Source organism: Marmota monax, unplaced genomic scaffold (genome assembly GCF_021218885.2).
Source record: "Marmota monax isolate L192 unplaced genomic scaffold, Marmota_monax_Labrador192_F-V1.1 WCK01_AAM20220418_F8-fsc00051, whole genome shotgun sequence".
NCBI classification, from domain to species: Eukaryota; Metazoa; Chordata; class Mammalia; order Rodentia; family Sciuridae; genus Marmota; species Marmota monax.
In genome coordinates this window covers 16,013,657-16,029,671 of record NW_026695202.1, presented here as the reverse complement: position 1 = coordinate 16,029,671, position 16,015 = coordinate 16,013,657, and the positions used below count along the sequence as shown (strand labels likewise).

The following is a 16,015-nucleotide window of genomic DNA, read 5'->3' as shown; positions in this document are numbered from 1 at the left end:
TCCCTGACCTCCCCTGCTCAGCCAGAACGCTGCCCCCAAGACCCTGGTGAAGCACACAGGCTGTTGGAGACGTCGGCTCAGAGACAGCCGAGTGGGCTCTTCGCGGGCCACTTTCCTCCAAGAGGGTGAGGACTCGAGGGTGAAGTCCAGCCCGAGGTTTTAGGGGGATCTGGATTGGGATCTAAGGAATGTTGGGCCTGATGAGGGCACAGTGTAAGATGACCAGTGAATGGAGGAAACCTCAGAGCCAGCATCACCCGCCCACCCCGCACCCGGCGCTGCTAGAGCTTCAGGTGGCCTGACCCCTGACAGCCTCGCTGAGCCCCCTGCCCACCCCGGGGAGCCAACCCTGAGAACCCTGGTGGCCCCCACCCTCAACTCCTGCCCAGGAGGCCCAGCATGGGGCTCAGCCCCCCCTCCACCTGAGCTTACAACAGCACCAGGGTCAACAAGGACTGATGGGCTAAAGGAACGAAAGTGGAGATTTACTTAAACTGTGAGTCCCACAGGTGGCTCAGCCCCTGCCTGTGACTCCTGGGATGAGCCAACCGGCCTCAGTAAAGCAAAGGGCCAGTCATTCCCATTCGATGACATTGATTGGTGTCCTGGGTGCTCAATAACACATCCTGGGGACACTGTGATCTGGAAACCCACACAACCCTGCCAGAATTTTCCACGGCCATGAGAGAGGAGGAGACACAGAGACACAGGCGGAGGGTCAACAGGGGCCGGGCAGCTCCACCTCCTGGGGAAAACTGTCTTCTCTGAGGTCAGGGGATCAGGAACCTCCTAGTGGGTGTGGAAGGTGCCCCTGCTGGGATGAGGTCAAGAACAACTGCTGTCTCCTCTCTGCAAGGAGCCTGATGCCTGTTGAGTCCCTGTCCTCGGGCAGCGTCCCAGAGACTGGCACTCCCACATGTGGCTTGGTGCCGCTGGTTTCAGGCATCATCTGCAATCATCTTACCAACCTGAAGGAGAAGTGCACTGGGGGAAACCGAGGATCCAGTCGGGCTCAGCTCTCACCTCTAGCCTTGTCCTTCCCAGGGCCAGGCGGCCTTGGGCAGCGCAGCCCGTAAGCAGAACCCTTGGCGCTGAACACCCACTTGACTACACAACCACCAGCAGCTGCGGTGCTAAGCACTCTGCCAGCCAAGCTCGCTCGCGGGCTCTGCGCAGCTGACGGGCGGCTTCCAGTCAACTCCACCCCTCTGAAGCCCCAGCGCACTCAACGCCAGCACCAAGGCAAAAGAGATGTCCCTGTGCATCCTCCTGTGACAGCCGTCCAACCAGCACGCACGGTGCCCAGGACCAAGGCAGCGCAGAGTCAGACTAGAGGCAGAGAAAACAAAGGGGCAGCCAACCCCGGAAGCCTTCCTCCACCTCCCTACCACGTGCTCCCGGGCCAGCAGGCATGGCTCAGAGCCCAGCATCACAGTTTACCAGCTGTGCACACGGGATGCCGGTTTCCTTGTCTATAACATGGATTAATAACAAGGTGACACAACACGGTGTATGTCAAATGCACAGCGCGCAGTAGGTGCTCTGAAAAGCTTGCTATTCTTTTCATGATATGATCAACATGACCTATTCTCATCATTTATTCTAAATATATATTATCCCAAATTTTGAGGATGCTTGAGTCAATTAAGGGAGAGAAGACAGTCAGCCCAGATGTCAGCTGGCTCTTGCCAGTGTGGTGGACAACTGTCTGTGGACTCCTGCTTAGGGCCTGGCCTCTGAGCCTTCAGGTGTCCACTGGAAAAACACGTCCAGTCCCACAATCTCACTGACTCCCAGAACAAAACACTCTTTTCTTTGGAAGAAACAGACTCGCCTACAGCTTCCCAGATGGGACAGGCTGGGCTGCAAACCCCAACCTACTTGCTTCCAGCCCTGGGAAGGGATCAGATGTCCCCACATACACAGGGGGGCCCAGAAGGGAGAGCAGGGTCCTATGTGAGGCCTTCGGGTGCAGAGGAAGGAGCGGGGAAGGGAGGGGGACAAGATGCAGCCCAGCTGGCCCGCGGGTGAGTCCTGCCTGTCCCTGGGGGTCCTTCCTCCCCCACTTCCCCCTAAAGAAACACTGTTCGGGTCAGAAGGTGGCCACGGGCAAACACACCTGCACTCCTTAGACTCCGAGGCATATGGCAGCGAGCAGTCTCGGTGCTGAGTGGCCATCCGATGTCCATCTGCACAGCAAGCCTCCATGGGGACGTCTGCGCCCACTGTGAGGGAGAGGACAGCAGGCGGGTGAATTGCCATGCATTGCCCACCCTCCAGGCGCACCAGCAGGACAGCTGCTTCCTTAGCCCTGACCAGAACATCTGGCCAGGGATGGAAGGGCAGCGGGCACAAATGGCACTTCCCTTAGTCACTCTGCAGACGAGGACTGAGAACTCCACGACCCCAGGAAGCAGCCTGCTCCCCGCAATTCTGATGGGGTACAGCTCAGCATCCCTGCCCCAGCCACCCATCAGGGATGGGTCAGGGTCACTGCCTGCATGATCTAGAGGGCCCTGCCCAGCCGTGCATGGGAAGCACCCAGGCACAACCAGCCGGAGTCCCTGCAGGGGTGCGGAGAGGGGTCTCCAAGGCAGGAAGAGGGGTCGGCAGTGAAATCACGTGGCAACCGCCTCCACCCTCTTTGCCACAAACCCTCTGTGAAGACAGAGCCCAGCCACCTGGCTGAGCAGCCGGCCCTCAGCACCAGGCTGAGCTGGGCGCCCAGGTCCTCTGCCAGCCCAGGCTGTGGTCCCAGGGCACTCTGCTCAGAACCCTGGGCTCTCCCCTCCTGGGAAGAAGACCCTGCCATGCCCCTGGGAGGCGCAGCTGGGTCTCAAGGCGCCACACCCTTCGCTCTCAACATAAGGGTCAGCAGGCCAAGAAGGACAAGTGCCCAAGGCCTCCACTGCCAGGCAGAGGCCACCTCCCAGCAGGACACTGCAGACGGGCTCAGGAAACACCAGGCTTCCTCACTATCAGCTTCCCAGGGCCCTGGGGAAAAGTGCCCGCAGGCTGGACGGCTGGAGCCTGCTGAGCCCTCCGCTCTTCAAGGCCGGCTCTCGCCCACAGGAAGTGGCCACAGGAAGTGGCCACAGGAAGTCTTGCTCTTGTGAGAAACCAAGACTTCCTGAACCACTGGCCCTGACTATGCGCCCTCGGCCACCACAAGTCCTGGACTCCCTGGCCCCTCTCAGAGGGTCAGGAGGAGCATTCGGGATGGGCGTGGCCAGCGCACACAGGAGCTGAGGCTCAGCAGGGCCACTCCACAAGGCCCTGAGCAGGGTCCTCACACCCCTAAGACTATTGCAGGGGTTCCCCTTCCCCCCAGGGCTTCTGGAAGACTGAGCAGCTCTCTGCAGTGAAAGAAGTCCTCACCCATTCCTGTAACCCCGGGCTCCCCTGGGCTGGCCAGGTGGTCTAGGATGGAAGCCCACCCCCCAAGCTGTCCCTCCATGGTCCCTGATGGTGTGGTCATGACAGGCTGCTCTCATCAGTGGGCTGGAGCCACAGGCCTCAGAGCACCAAAGCCAGAGGACTGTCACAAGGGAGGCCTGCCATCGTGGGACCAGCCACTGGGCTCCTATTACTCAGGCTCTCTCACTCCAGTTTATTGTTTAGAAACAGCATTCACCAAACACAGGACCTCACGAGTAGAGGAGAGATGTGGTTCAAGCCCCACATGATGGTGACATGCCCTGCAGGGGGCTGACAGCAAGACTGCCCTGCCCATGTGGCCATCACCCCCAGCACCTGGTCACCCCACACTCCAGCCCTCCGCCCCTGCCGGCAGCCCCAGCCCTCGTCTCCTCTCACAGACTGCTCACCCACCCAGCCTGACGCAGGGCCCGGGCTCCCGCCTGGCCACCCTGACCCTCACACCACCAGCCTCTGACCTTCTGACTGTCAGCTTCACCAAGCCAGCCAGAGGTCCTGGGGTGCGGCCGTCTCTTGTTCCCCTATCCGTCGGCACAGAAGTGGGTGCATGGCAAACAGAGCCGAGCAGAAAGGGCCGAAGTTTGGAACCAGATGGGCTGGGCCCCAGAGCCAGCTCTAGCACCTTCTGTGACCCCGGCCAGGCTCCTGCACCGGGAGCCACGGGTTTCTCAGTGCTAGAGTGGATCGCGAGAACTTGCTGGGTGGCCGAGGAGGTGGACAAACTTTATCAAGTTCCAAACACAGAGTAAGTTCCCCGTAACAGGAGCTTGGTCACAGGTTACACGATTGACAGGGATTGACTCACTGTCATCCCTGAGAATGCGGGAGGCACAGCCGGTGTCAGAGTGTGGAACCCCACGGAAGAGCCGCAGCCCCCAGCCTCCCTTAGATGCAGAAAAGCAAAACCAAGTACATACAGATGCCTGTCCCCGCTCAGCAGGGCAGGAACTCAGCAGCCGGAGCTGCGGAGATGATTCCTGTCAGGGAGCCCCGGGAACAGGGCACCTCGTTCTCAGGACAATCTGATGCCAAGCCCTTCAGTCCACCATGAAACTCAGAATGTCCCTGGGATGCAGTTCCAATGCCCTGAGCAGCCCCAGGGCTGGAACTCGGGCCTAGGGGGGCAATGTAGGGGCCCTGGCCTGGGGACAGGCTTGGGGATCAGCCTCTGCCACCCGGACCCTAGGGGCATGGGAATCAGCTCAGCCTCCTCAGAGAGACCAGGAAGAACCAAGAAGAGACTGCTGCTGGGCTGGACAGCAATGACACAGAGTGGTGGACAGGACACAGGAGGGCATTCCTGTCCTTGTTATAACAAACAATCCCCAAACCGCAAGGCCCTGGCCCATGAGCATCCCTGCAGAGAAGGCCCATTCCTCTGCCTGCTCCCCTCCGCGGTCCTTGAAACTCATCTCGTGGTGTGTGTGTCAGTCACACTGTTGAGAAGTAGCCCAGGGCTGCACTCATTTCCCTGCCCAGGGCTGGGGGCACTTCTGATTTTTGACTCCCAGGAAGGAGTAAAAAACTGTGGACACTGATTTAAATCTTTTCCCCTAAAGTCACAGAGCCGGGGAGCGGAGGGGGTAGGGAGGAATGCTTTCTGTCCCCTGGTCCTCAAAAGCAGGCTTCCAAGTACCCACCCGCAGCTGTGAGTGGAAATCTTAGGGTGTCCAGTGGGGACCTGTGGCTTGCAGGGGCCTATGGGACTCCAGGGAGCGGGACTGGCCTGGCTTGTGGCTCCTGGTGGAGGCTGAGGCATCTGCCTAGGACCTGCCGGGAGCTCCAGCCCAAGCTGAGAGGGGTCCGCAGGGAGAACGCTCCCCTGGAAGGACTGCCACTGCTCCGGGGACAGGACAGCGGGGCAGTGAGCACTCTCAGGACAGAGACGTCTGAGTTCCTGCTCCCCCTTCCAGGCAGATTCCCACTGTGGCCTGAACCTCGGCCACACCCTTCTGGGAAGTGGGGTTTACATGGCCACTGAAAGGTCACTGGGTGCACGTAAAGTCGTCTGGTCCTTCCTACTTCCTTCCTTCCCCTTCACAGTCCACTGCTCTCTTCCACAATGCGTACCTGTGGGCACCCTGCAGCCAAACTGTCACCTCAGGGATTTCTCGGAACCCAAACTTCAAGCAGAATCGAGAACAGAGGCTGAATGAAGTGACCAGTGACGTGGACTAGTGAGCACCGCCCCAAGCCAGTGTGTAGCCACCTCTGCCCAGCGCTCAGCGGGCACTGCACACTGAGCAGTGGCACTCTCCAGCTCTGGGGCCTGGGCTCCAGCGTCAGGCCTTGTTCCGGCAGCCTCCAAAGCTCCTCTGTCCTGTAGCCCCTGAATTCAGACCTCCTCGTGGCCAGGGAGGGCATCCTTCTCCTCTCACTGTGGCCTGGGAGGGCGTCTTTCTCCCGCGCCCAGCACACACCTGGGGGTTCACAGAGTATTAATTACAAAGAACCATGGCGGGGGTTGGCGAGGAGCGGGATCACCCTTAAAATGCAGAGGCTGCTTGGGCAGGACCCCCCACCCCGCAAGGCCTCTCCCTTGTTTCCCAGGGCCTGGAGGAGTGGCCCCAGGGGACATCCCTGAGCCAGCCATCACAGAGTGAAGGGCTGATTAGAATTTCAGGCTGGGCTAGAGGCTATGGAACTGCCACTTCCTGGCCCTGGAGACAGCCGTGGGAGTTCAGCACTGGCTGTCCCCAAGCCACAGGAGGACTGCTGGAGAACCCCCTGGTCACGGGCAGTCTCTGCAGCAGGTCGGTCCTTGAAAGCTGTGTGTGTCTCAGCAAGACAAGGTCTGTTATTAGCCTGGGCTCCAAAGCCAGAGCCACCCACGTCTTCCCAGGCACTTCCATGACGGCGCAGGGCGGGCGCTCTGAAGCACAAAAGCCAGTGCTGTCCCGACCCCACCCCAGACGCGTCTCCTCCAAGCCACATTCCACTTAGAAAGGCAAATTGCTGTTTTCAGATTTGTCCCTTCTAGGCAAGAGAGCTTTCCTCCATTATGAAAATCACTGTGGCCCAGGACAATGGCACCTAACAAGTCCCAAGAGGAGCCAGGGGCTGAGGAGGGAGGGGGAGGGGAAGATGAGAAAGCTCTGGAGATGGCAGGTGGTGACACTGCAGGACAATGTGAATTTACTTGTGCCATCTGAACTGGTTAGGAGGGTACATTTTATGTGATGCATATTTTACTACAATAAAAAATACATTTAAGCTGGGTGCGGTGGTGCACGCCTGTAATCCCAGCAACTCCGGAGGCTGAAGCAGGAGGATTGCAAGTTCGAAGCCAGCCTCAGCAATTTAGGAAGACCCTGTCTCAAAATAAAAAATTAAAAGGGCTGGGCTGGGATGTAGCTCAGAGGTAAAGTGCCTGGGTTTAATCCCCAGTGCAAAAACAAACAAACAAAAAACACTTCCAAAAGTCAGTGTTTGTGGGCCACCTGCCCACAGGTGTTAGGAAAGGAGCCGGTGCTCTGCCTAGGAACTCAACGTTTTCAGCCATTGCTGTTCTAATCACTAATCTGAGCACTGGGAAGAGATGAATTTGGTCACTGTTTTTTTTTTTAACTTTTATTTTTTGGTTTTAGTTGGATACAATACCTTTATTTTATTTATTTATTTTTATGTGGTGCTGAGGATCGATCCCTGGCACTTACTAGGCGAGTACTCTAACCCTGAGTCACAGCCCCAGCCCCTGGTCACTGTCTTTTAAGATGTTCTTGCAGAACAGCCAGACAGGAGGCACAAGAGATGACATGGGACTCCAAACGGGAAAAGTTAAAATGTTCAGTAACTACGCAAACTGTGACCTTTTAAAAAGAATAAAGATGGATTTAGAAATTCAACAAAATTTCAGGGGTTTGGGGCAAGGTCCAAACACATTCCCAGGGGCCTGCTGAGGTGGCTGCAGTGCTGCCCAGGCTCACTGACCTGGGTCACGTGGCTCCAAAAGCCAGCACCCTGAGCTTCATGGCCCCACCACAAAAGTCAGAGACTCTGAGGCCCACAGAGGCACCTCTCCTCCCAGCCCTGCTCATTTATGTCACACGCCACACGGTGTCTTCAATGCGGGCCCAAGACTCACCGGCACCTCCTGGAAAGCCACACCCCACCTGAAGTGCCTGGTGTCGAGGCGGACGGGGGTGCTCAGTTCCCAGGGGTCAGACACCATTTGCCACCTGCCACAGGTGGAATGGACCTGGGGGTAACGGGCCTCAGCCCAATGCCACACTCATGGGCACCAAGCCTCCCAGTGAGCCCAGCACCCGCCCAGTTCTGCACCAGTCCCAGGCCCACTAGCCACACCTATCAGAGGCCAAAGAACAAGCAATCCCCACCGAAGACCCCTGCGCCTGAGCAGACCTAGAGCGTAGTGTCAGGAGAGACCTGGAGCATGAGGCCAGCCCTGCTGCTCCTGTCCCCTGACCACCAACGACCATGATGGCTCCATGATCTATATTTCCAGGTTAAGTCCCACGCTGCAGGCTTCCCAAGCCCACCCAGATCACCCTGTCTCTCAACTGCCAGGCAAGCTCATTGACCCACTGCCGCGCTCTGGGGACAATCTGGAATCTTCTCTCACTGATTAGCTCCTTTTTTTATCTGAGAAGAAACTCTCATCATCCACAGTTCCAATGTAATAATCCCTGTCATCTGACCAGGTGGTGAGGCCCACAAAGAACACTCAGTGCAAGCCAAGAACAAGCCCTTGCAAATTTAGTTAACCCTGCACCAGACATTCCACGGTCAGTGCAGGGGGTGAAACTGCCCAGTCTTGCCAGGCACTGTGACACACCCAGCAATCATGAGGCTGAGGCAGGAGGATCCAAAGTGTGGGGCCAGCCTCAGCAATTTAACGAGATCCTCAGCAACTTAGCAAGACTCTGTCTCAAAATAAAATATAACAAGAGGTAGGATGTAACTCAGTGGTAAAAATCCCCTGTGTTCAGTGCCCAGTACTAAGAATGAATGAATGAATGAATGAATGAATGAATAGAAGCAGTGCCCAGCCTCAACTTGGCTGCCCATCTCACTAACCCGGGGGGCCTGGTTCCTTCAGAGGCACAGTGGGATGAGTGCACGCAGTGTAGGGTGGAAAGGTGAACAGGACAATCCAGGGCAAGGGCCTAGTCTGTATCCTGACCAAGGAAGAGTCTTTGAAATCCAAGAGAAGCTGCCCTGGTGGGAACGGCACACTCCCCAGGACTGACATGCTGCCAGGTGGCCTGCACCCGCCCACCGGCAGTGGCCTCCTGGAAAGCGACACCCACCTGAAGTGTCCAGGCGGACGGGGGCTCAGTTCCCAGGGGTCAGACACCATTTGCCACCTGCCACAGCAGTGAAACTCAACTGCTTCCAGGTACGTCAGGCTTTTTAAAGATTATGGCATGGACACGGATCGTGGGGATGACGATGCGGGTTCTCAGGCACAGAGAGGCTCATGGTTTAGAGGGACGGGGAGAGGCCCTCGACCTGTGGTGAGGACATGGCCACATGGTCTTTCTCAGACTATAGATGCTGGGCTGTCAGTCAGAGGGATTCGTTACCAGTCTCTGGGTGGAAGCTTCCAGAATGTCAGCCTGCTAGCTGTAAACATCTTAGGGGTTTGGGGCAATGTCCAAACACATTCCCGAGTGGCCTGTGAGCCACGGGATCTAGTGTCCTAAAGGCAGCTCAGCAGTGGCTAAGACTCAGGTGCTCTGGAAAGGGAACGGGATCCTGCCACCTGTGTCCCGGTGCCTCCGAGTTCACACACCCTGCGGGCACCATGCCCATCAACACTGGCACCTTGTCTGAAGCTGTGCAGAGCTGTGGAGACTCCCTGGGTCCAGGAACCCTGGGACCTGGGAATCCAGAAATACAAGAAAATGCCAGCGCAGGGCCCTGGGCAGCTGGCAGCCTCTGCATGCCTCACAGGACCCGGTGGGGACAGACCCAAGGCCACCAGGCCTCCTTGGGAAACAGCAGGGTGAGCTGGCGTCTGCTCTTGGGGCTCCAGGCCCCAGCCCCACCCAAGAGTTCCTGTGTCCTTGAAGCCTCACCTGCCACTCCTGAGCATGTCCCCAGCAGTCACAGAGACCCCAAGGGTCTGAGACAGAGACCCAGGAGGATGCAGCAAGGCAGAAGGGGCAGAAGGCACAGCTTGAGAGGTGAGGGGAGTGACCTTCCCCCAGGCTCTCTCGGGCAGCCACTTCCTGTGCCACATGTCACGTGGGCCATCCACACCTGGTCATCTCTGTAGCATCCCACCCTGTCCAAGGGGGTCCTAGGCCTCCAGGGCCCCTCTCCCCCAGGGCCTCTGCCTCTCTCACCACCAGCCTCGCATCTTCTGCACCTGCTGGCTGGATCCCGTACCCTGCTGGTGAGGCCACCCAGGGCCCTCCTCTCCCCCGGCCAGTGCATTCCTGCCACGCCAGCCCCCTGCCCTTCCTCCAGTGCCCTTCCTGGCCACCCCCAGCACGCAGGCTCACATAGGGCACATCTGTTTCCTGCCCTGCACGGTCTCTTTGTTCCCTGAACTTTCCAGCACTTAGCACAAATGATTAACCCTGTACTCAGCACCCGGAGGACGGGGACTCTGCCCAGTGCCTGCTGAGCAGTCACTCAGTCGCTGTCTGTGGATGAATGAATGAGCAAATGATCTCAAAGGACCCGGCCAGTGGGGCCGGGGAGGGGAAGAGACTCAGGACCTGGCCCAAGGCCATGCACGAGTGGGCTCTAAACCCTGCTCTGCGTTAAAGGTCTACCCAGGCTCACTGCAACCGCAGGAAACCAGCTTCCCCTAAAGCTGGACTTCAGACCAGTCAGACTGGGGTTGGTGACACCACGGAGTGTCCTGGTTAGCAGGGTGGCACTGCCTGGAGTCCTGGGGCCACTGTGTGCTGGGGACATGCTCCCTGCATCTCGGTGTCCTCCCCTGTATGATGGGAACAGTGACAGTGTCTCCTCGTGAGATCAATGTGAGGGGCAGCCAGGTACTACAGGTCCCCGGGGGGCGGGGGGGTGGTGGGACAGGTGCTCTAGTCCCAGCGCTGTGAGGGAGGTGGGTGGACGGAGCTCGGGTGCCGCCTGACCCTACATGGCAGCACTGACTCCCAGATCCAGAGAGATTTTTTTAAACCAAAATAAGAAGCAAGCCTTCAAATGTGAAAATCAAACCTTACAGTCCATTTCTACTCCAGCAGGTGACATGACCAATCCAGAAGGAAAAGGAGGTTCAGGTGAATCTGGGTCACCCACTTCACAGGGTTGTTGAGAGTCATGCTAGTTACGGACAAAAGGCCCTCAGTTCCAACAATCACCCAGAGCAGGGCACACTCTCAATCCATAGTGTTGGAAAGGGATGGAGAGGGTGCAGGACTGGGCCACTATCTCTGAGTCACTTTCAGAACTGGGACCAGCACATCTGACCAGTGCCTGCTGAGCAGTCACTCAGTCGTTGACTGTGAATGAATGAATGAGCAAATGATCTCAAGGGACCCCAGCTTCCAGGGCTGGCCCCGGTGTAAGACCCTCCTGATAACTTGCAGGCTTCAGGGGCCATCCTCCCAGCCCTGCCCACAGACTCAGCCAAGGTCTCCTCCTCCAGGAAGGCTTCCGGACTGCCAGAGGGCTCCTTCTGTCAACAGGGCTCCCAGGAGGGCAGAGTTTCTCTCCTTCCTGCCAAATCCCCAGACCTATAGCAGTATCCAGCCCCAGAGCTGTTCCAGAGGTTGAGAGAAGGGGTGGGTGGCTGCCTTTGCTGGGGCCAGCACCGCTCAGCTGTGGCCCTGCAGGGCTGCTTCCCGGCTCCAGGCTGGAGAGCTGGTATTAGCAGAACATTCAGGGCAGTCTTGGGGAAGGCCATCTTCCCACCCAGGAAGGGTCAACACCAATGACAGCTAATAATAACAGAGACCATGTTGGCTCTGTCCTGGGTTCTCCCCTTAATCTTCAAAGCCACCTAAGAAGGAGGCTTCTGTTATCTTCATTTTATAGATGAGAAAACGCTCCAAGCCATCCATGAGTCTTTCTGGAGAGAGACAGACTGGTTTCTAGTCCCTTGGGCCCCATGTACCCTGCTGGGACCTGAAGATGAGTGATCTGTCCCAGGCTGGTCCAGCAGGGAGAGGGCATGCAGCCCAAGCTGGGGGGCCTCGGGCAGAACCAGGAGAGGTCCCAGGGCCACCCCCACCCAGAGCACCCCAGGCTCATCTTCTAACATCAAGCGCTCGCCCCCCCCTCCCGACTGGGAAACTTCCAGGGGCCCAGTGCGTGCCACATGGTCCTGAGCCAGGTCCTCCAGCCTTTGTTCTCCTCCCAATCCGCTTTCTTTTAATCAGTGGGAAACTCTGCCCTGTTGCAGTCAGAGGCCAAGAAAGCCTCAGAGAAAACACAACTGTTTTTCCCAACACCCACCTCCTCCCCCTCCTTCACACACCAGGGCTCGGGGCAGCTGGACAGGACAGACAGACACAGGACAGACAGGCCCTCATCTTACATCTGCCCCAAGAAAGATCAGGGCCCTTCTACATGGCCCGATACCGAGTGAACCCCAGCAGATTAGCAAAAGGGCTCACTCTTTTCCAGGATGGGGCCCCATGGTGGTGCTCCCCACAGTCCTACTAGGCTGCAGGAAGGACCTGGGCACCTTCTGACCTCGTCTTCCCAGACCACACCAAACTGTTTCCAGACTCAAAGAGGGTTCTGCCCGCAAGAAACAGCTAGGGCCACAGGACAGCACAGCTCTGCTCACTCAGACTTTTTAAACCCTTCAGGTTGGGAGCTTGTCTATGAAGACGGATCAGTGAGGTAGTGAGGGGCTCCGGGCTGGCCAGTCCTGGGAGCTCAAAGTCAAACATGCAAGGGCAAAGTTTTCTCCAAAAGCACGGGGGAGGTCAGTGAGGGGGGACTCGGGGCTCCTGGATTCCTGAGAGTTGACTACATCTTCTCTCTGGATCTGTAGCAGCGTCTCTGTGGCCTTGTGCTGCCTGCCTGACAGCTCCAAGGCCTTCTCTGGGTCTTTACCCTGCCTAACAGTGACACAAATGTCCACCCTGCCCAGAATGTTCTACCAACGCTGCTTCCAGCTCCTCCCCAAGCACCATCTCCTCCAAGTCCCCCAGGAGCTCCTGGGAGTCGGGGGACACATCAACACTGAGCCCTGGCCTCCCCATAGTCTCCAACCTGAGGAGGGACCCAGGGATGCCCAGGATGGAGCCAGTGCCCAGAACAAGCCGAGTCCCCAGAGGCCTGCAGCAGTAACCTAGCCAGAGCCTCTGCAGAGCCAACCCCCCTCCTTGTCCCCCTCCTGCAGCCTCCTCTTAAATCCCCTGCAGGCATTATCTGGGACAAGTGACCTTTTGACCAAGGAGGAGGGTAGTGATCAGAGAATTCAAAAGAAACTAAACTAAATCAGGGATAAAGAATCTGAGATTCCAGGGGTGGTCTGGACCTGGGCCCCGGGAGAAACAAAGACCCCAGCTGTGCAGGGCCTGGCTAATGGCCCTGAGAAGCCATGGGCCAGCAGAGAGGTCAGAGGTCATGGCTCTCCCGCCCAGCAGCTGCTGTGATCCATAGGCACTGGGACTGCCACCCCCACCACACCAGGCCTGGAGGATCTGGAGAGAGAAAGGCACCGCGTGGGTGGCACTATCCCTGCACTGTTGGTCCCAGGGCTGGGAGAGGAGGTTCTGGGCCACAGATTTGCTAGAGGACACCCCTCCCACCTTGCCACAGGGTGGTAGGTTTGGAAGTGGCCTGTCCCCTGTCCCAGCTGAACACGAAGCCTGGCAGAAGCACTGCCTTGGGTCCTGTGTCCCAGGGGGGCAAGAAGGGAGGAGATGGCCAGATCCCAAGGAGGACTACCACCTTGAAGTCCTCCAGCTTCGCCCTTACTTTCTGATTTCTTCCTGTCCACTTCCCTACCCCAAAAACGACTGTCTCTTGGTCAAATTACTGCCCCCTTTCCTCAGTTTGCTCCTCAGCAAGATGGTACAACAGCCCCCACCTGGGGTGGGGCTGGGGCAGTGGGAAAAGACACACCAAGGGGCTTGGGGCAAAGTGTTCCCCACCCCCAAGGACCCAGGTTGGGGTCTTCGAGGCCGAGTCTATGTGCCAGGACTGGGGTAGGAGGGTGGGTGACAGGGCGCGCTAGAGGAAGAGGGACGTGAGAGTAGGGTCCCATCTTTAAGACAAGACCCCTAAGCGAGGAATGTGTTAGGGCCCACCAGGAGAGAGAAGGGAGGGGACGTCCCGGCCAGCGGCTCTGGAGCCTGCACGATGACCGCCCCGGATGCGCAGCGCTGGGCTGCGCACGCGGCTCTGAGTCCTGGCAGCTGCAGAACTTCCAAGGAGCGCGGCCCGGGAACGGGGACGGGTACCCTACAAAGGGGACCGTGGGCCCGGGGCGCCCTACCTCGGGCCGCCAGCAGCGAGAGGCCGCCCAGCAGCAGCAGCAGCGGCAGCGGGACGGGGCGCAGCGGCGCGGCGCGCTCCATGGGGCCGGCGGGCGCGGGCGGGCGGCGGCGGACAAAGGCGCGGCGGCTCCGGGCTCACCGGCGCGACGGCAGCAGCTCCACGATCGGCCGAGCCTGGGCAGCCAACGCTGGGCCGGGCCGCGCCGTTCAATTATCCCGCCCGGGAGGAGGCGGGGCCGCGCGTCCTCCCTCCCGCCGCCCCCGCGCGGCCCCGGGACCCTCCCTCCGGCACCCAGGCCGCGGGGACGCGCTGCCACGGCTGCGGGCGGCGCGGGGCCCTGGCCCCCCTGCAGGGGCGCGCAGAAGGGGGCCCTTCCGGGCGGACTCGCCCCAGGCCCCCAGCCTCGGCCCCCGCGAAACCTGATCCCCCTCCACTCGCCGCGGGCGGGCTCAGGATCAGGGCTAGGGCGCCTGGCCCGCGAAAAGGACTCGCGCCCGGACGCAGGCAGCCAGGGCCGCCGGAGCGGGCCCACTCGGGGCTCCCCGGGTCTGCTTGTTTCCCGCCTGGGGCTCCCGGCTGGCGCGCATCGCTGCAGGTCCCTCGCCTGTCCCAGCTGGACCCAGAAACCCTATGGAGAGGAAAGTTTTGAGGCTGGGAAGCCATGGAGCAGCTTGCAGGGCCTGTGGGAGCCGATTTGTGCTTAATTCGTAACTGCATCCAGTGGTTACTGAGGACGAGATGGTCTGCCTGAAACAAATAGATTTCTTTAAAAACACACACAAAAAAAACCCAAAACCAAACAAACTAGTACAGGTAAAGATTTGGGTCCCCGGGAGGAGAACCACAGGTACTCTATTTAGCTGAATGTATGGATTCCAGGGTTCACAGTTCTGCTCCGGGGCTCTTTCCAGCAGAAATACACGTGCACACTAGCAGACAGGGACGGTCACAGTGGCACTGTTCAACAGAGCTCCCGAGTGGGAGTGACAGCATGGTCACAGGAGCACAGCAGAGTGGATCCACCCTCAGTGTCCACGCAGGGGGCATGGAGCACAGTGCACTCTAAAAAGCAAAGGAGCACAGCTCCACAGGGTGATCACAGTCAGAGCAGCAGGGCCAGCCACAGAGCAGCACTGACACGTGGTTCCATTTATAGGAAGAACAAGCACAGGCCAGAAATCAGGGGACTGCTGATCACTAGATTGGGTTAGGGACTAGAGGGAGCATGAGGGGCTGGCTTCTTAACCTAGGTTCTGGATACAAGGTTGGGTTCAGTCTGAAGTTTTGTCAAGCTGCTCACTTACAAAATGTGCCCCCACCCATTTCCTTCCTTCCTTCCTTCCTTCCTTCCTTCCTTCCTTCCTTCCTTCCTTCCTTCTTTTTCTACCAGGGATGGAACCCAGAGGCTCTTAGCCACTGAGCCACATCTCCAGCCCTTTTTGCTTTGAGACAGGGTCTGGCTAAGTTGCTTAGGGCCTTGCTAAGTTGCTGAGGCTGGCTCTGAACTTGCCATTCTCCTGCCTCAGCCTCCCGCCGGCCCTTTTTTCTTAAGATGGGGTCTCACTATGTTGCCCAGGCCCGTCTGGAATTCCTGGGTTCAAATGATCCTCCTGCTTCAGCCTCCCAAGTAGCTGGGACCACCAATGGGCACCACCACACCCAGCTGCCCTTTTCTGAATGTTAAATTTAAAAAGTCAAAACCAAAGAGACAAAAGGCATTTTCCCACAAGATGCCTCACACACTGGAGGTTTGCAGAGAACCCAGGAAAGCTCATGAAGGGAACCTGCCACTAACTGCCTGCTTGGTTACGGAGACCTCCCTGACAGTGGACATGGGAATTGCTGTTAAAAGCTAAGCAGTTGGGTGGGAAGGGAGAGGGGAGAGCCTCTGCAAAGGCACGGAGGCACCGGAGACCCTGGGCAGCCTCAAAGGGGATCTGGTATGTTCTTGCTGGAGATGACGCCAGGCACCTAAGCATGTGCATGGACAGAGGGGCCCCTGAGCTGGGCAGACTGGGACTCTGTAGTACTTTGGTATTCTTTGGTCTTTTTTAAGCCATGGGAGAATAAGGGTATGTAGAGTCTAGAGGGCTAAGAGAGGGTGGCTGATGGGGAAGAGGTCCATGGGGCAGGAGGTCCTGGGCCCCCCGGACAGGAGACTGGAAGAAATAGGCAGAGA

At 58.3% G+C, this 16,015-nt stretch overlaps 1 protein-coding gene across 2 annotated transcripts in view; it reads right to left on the bottom strand.

The window, feature by feature from the left end:
* Positions 1-13,957, bottom strand: part of Fbln1 (fibulin 1) — a 67,517-nt gene extending 53,560 nt beyond the window's left edge. The window contains exons 1-2 of one of the 2 annotated variants that reach the window (XM_046429384.2): positions 13,835-13,957; positions 2,120-2,225 (exon numbers count right to left, since the gene is read on the bottom strand). In XM_046429384.2, coding sequence (XP_046285340.1) covers positions 2,120-2,225; positions 13,835-13,916 — 188 coding nt within the window. In that variant the 5' untranslated portion in view covers positions 13,917-13,957. The remainder of the gene's footprint in view (positions 1-2,119; positions 2,226-13,834) is intronic. The other variant, XM_046429383.2, reaches the window with a different exon arrangement.
* Positions 13,958-16,015: the final 2,058 nt, after the last annotated feature.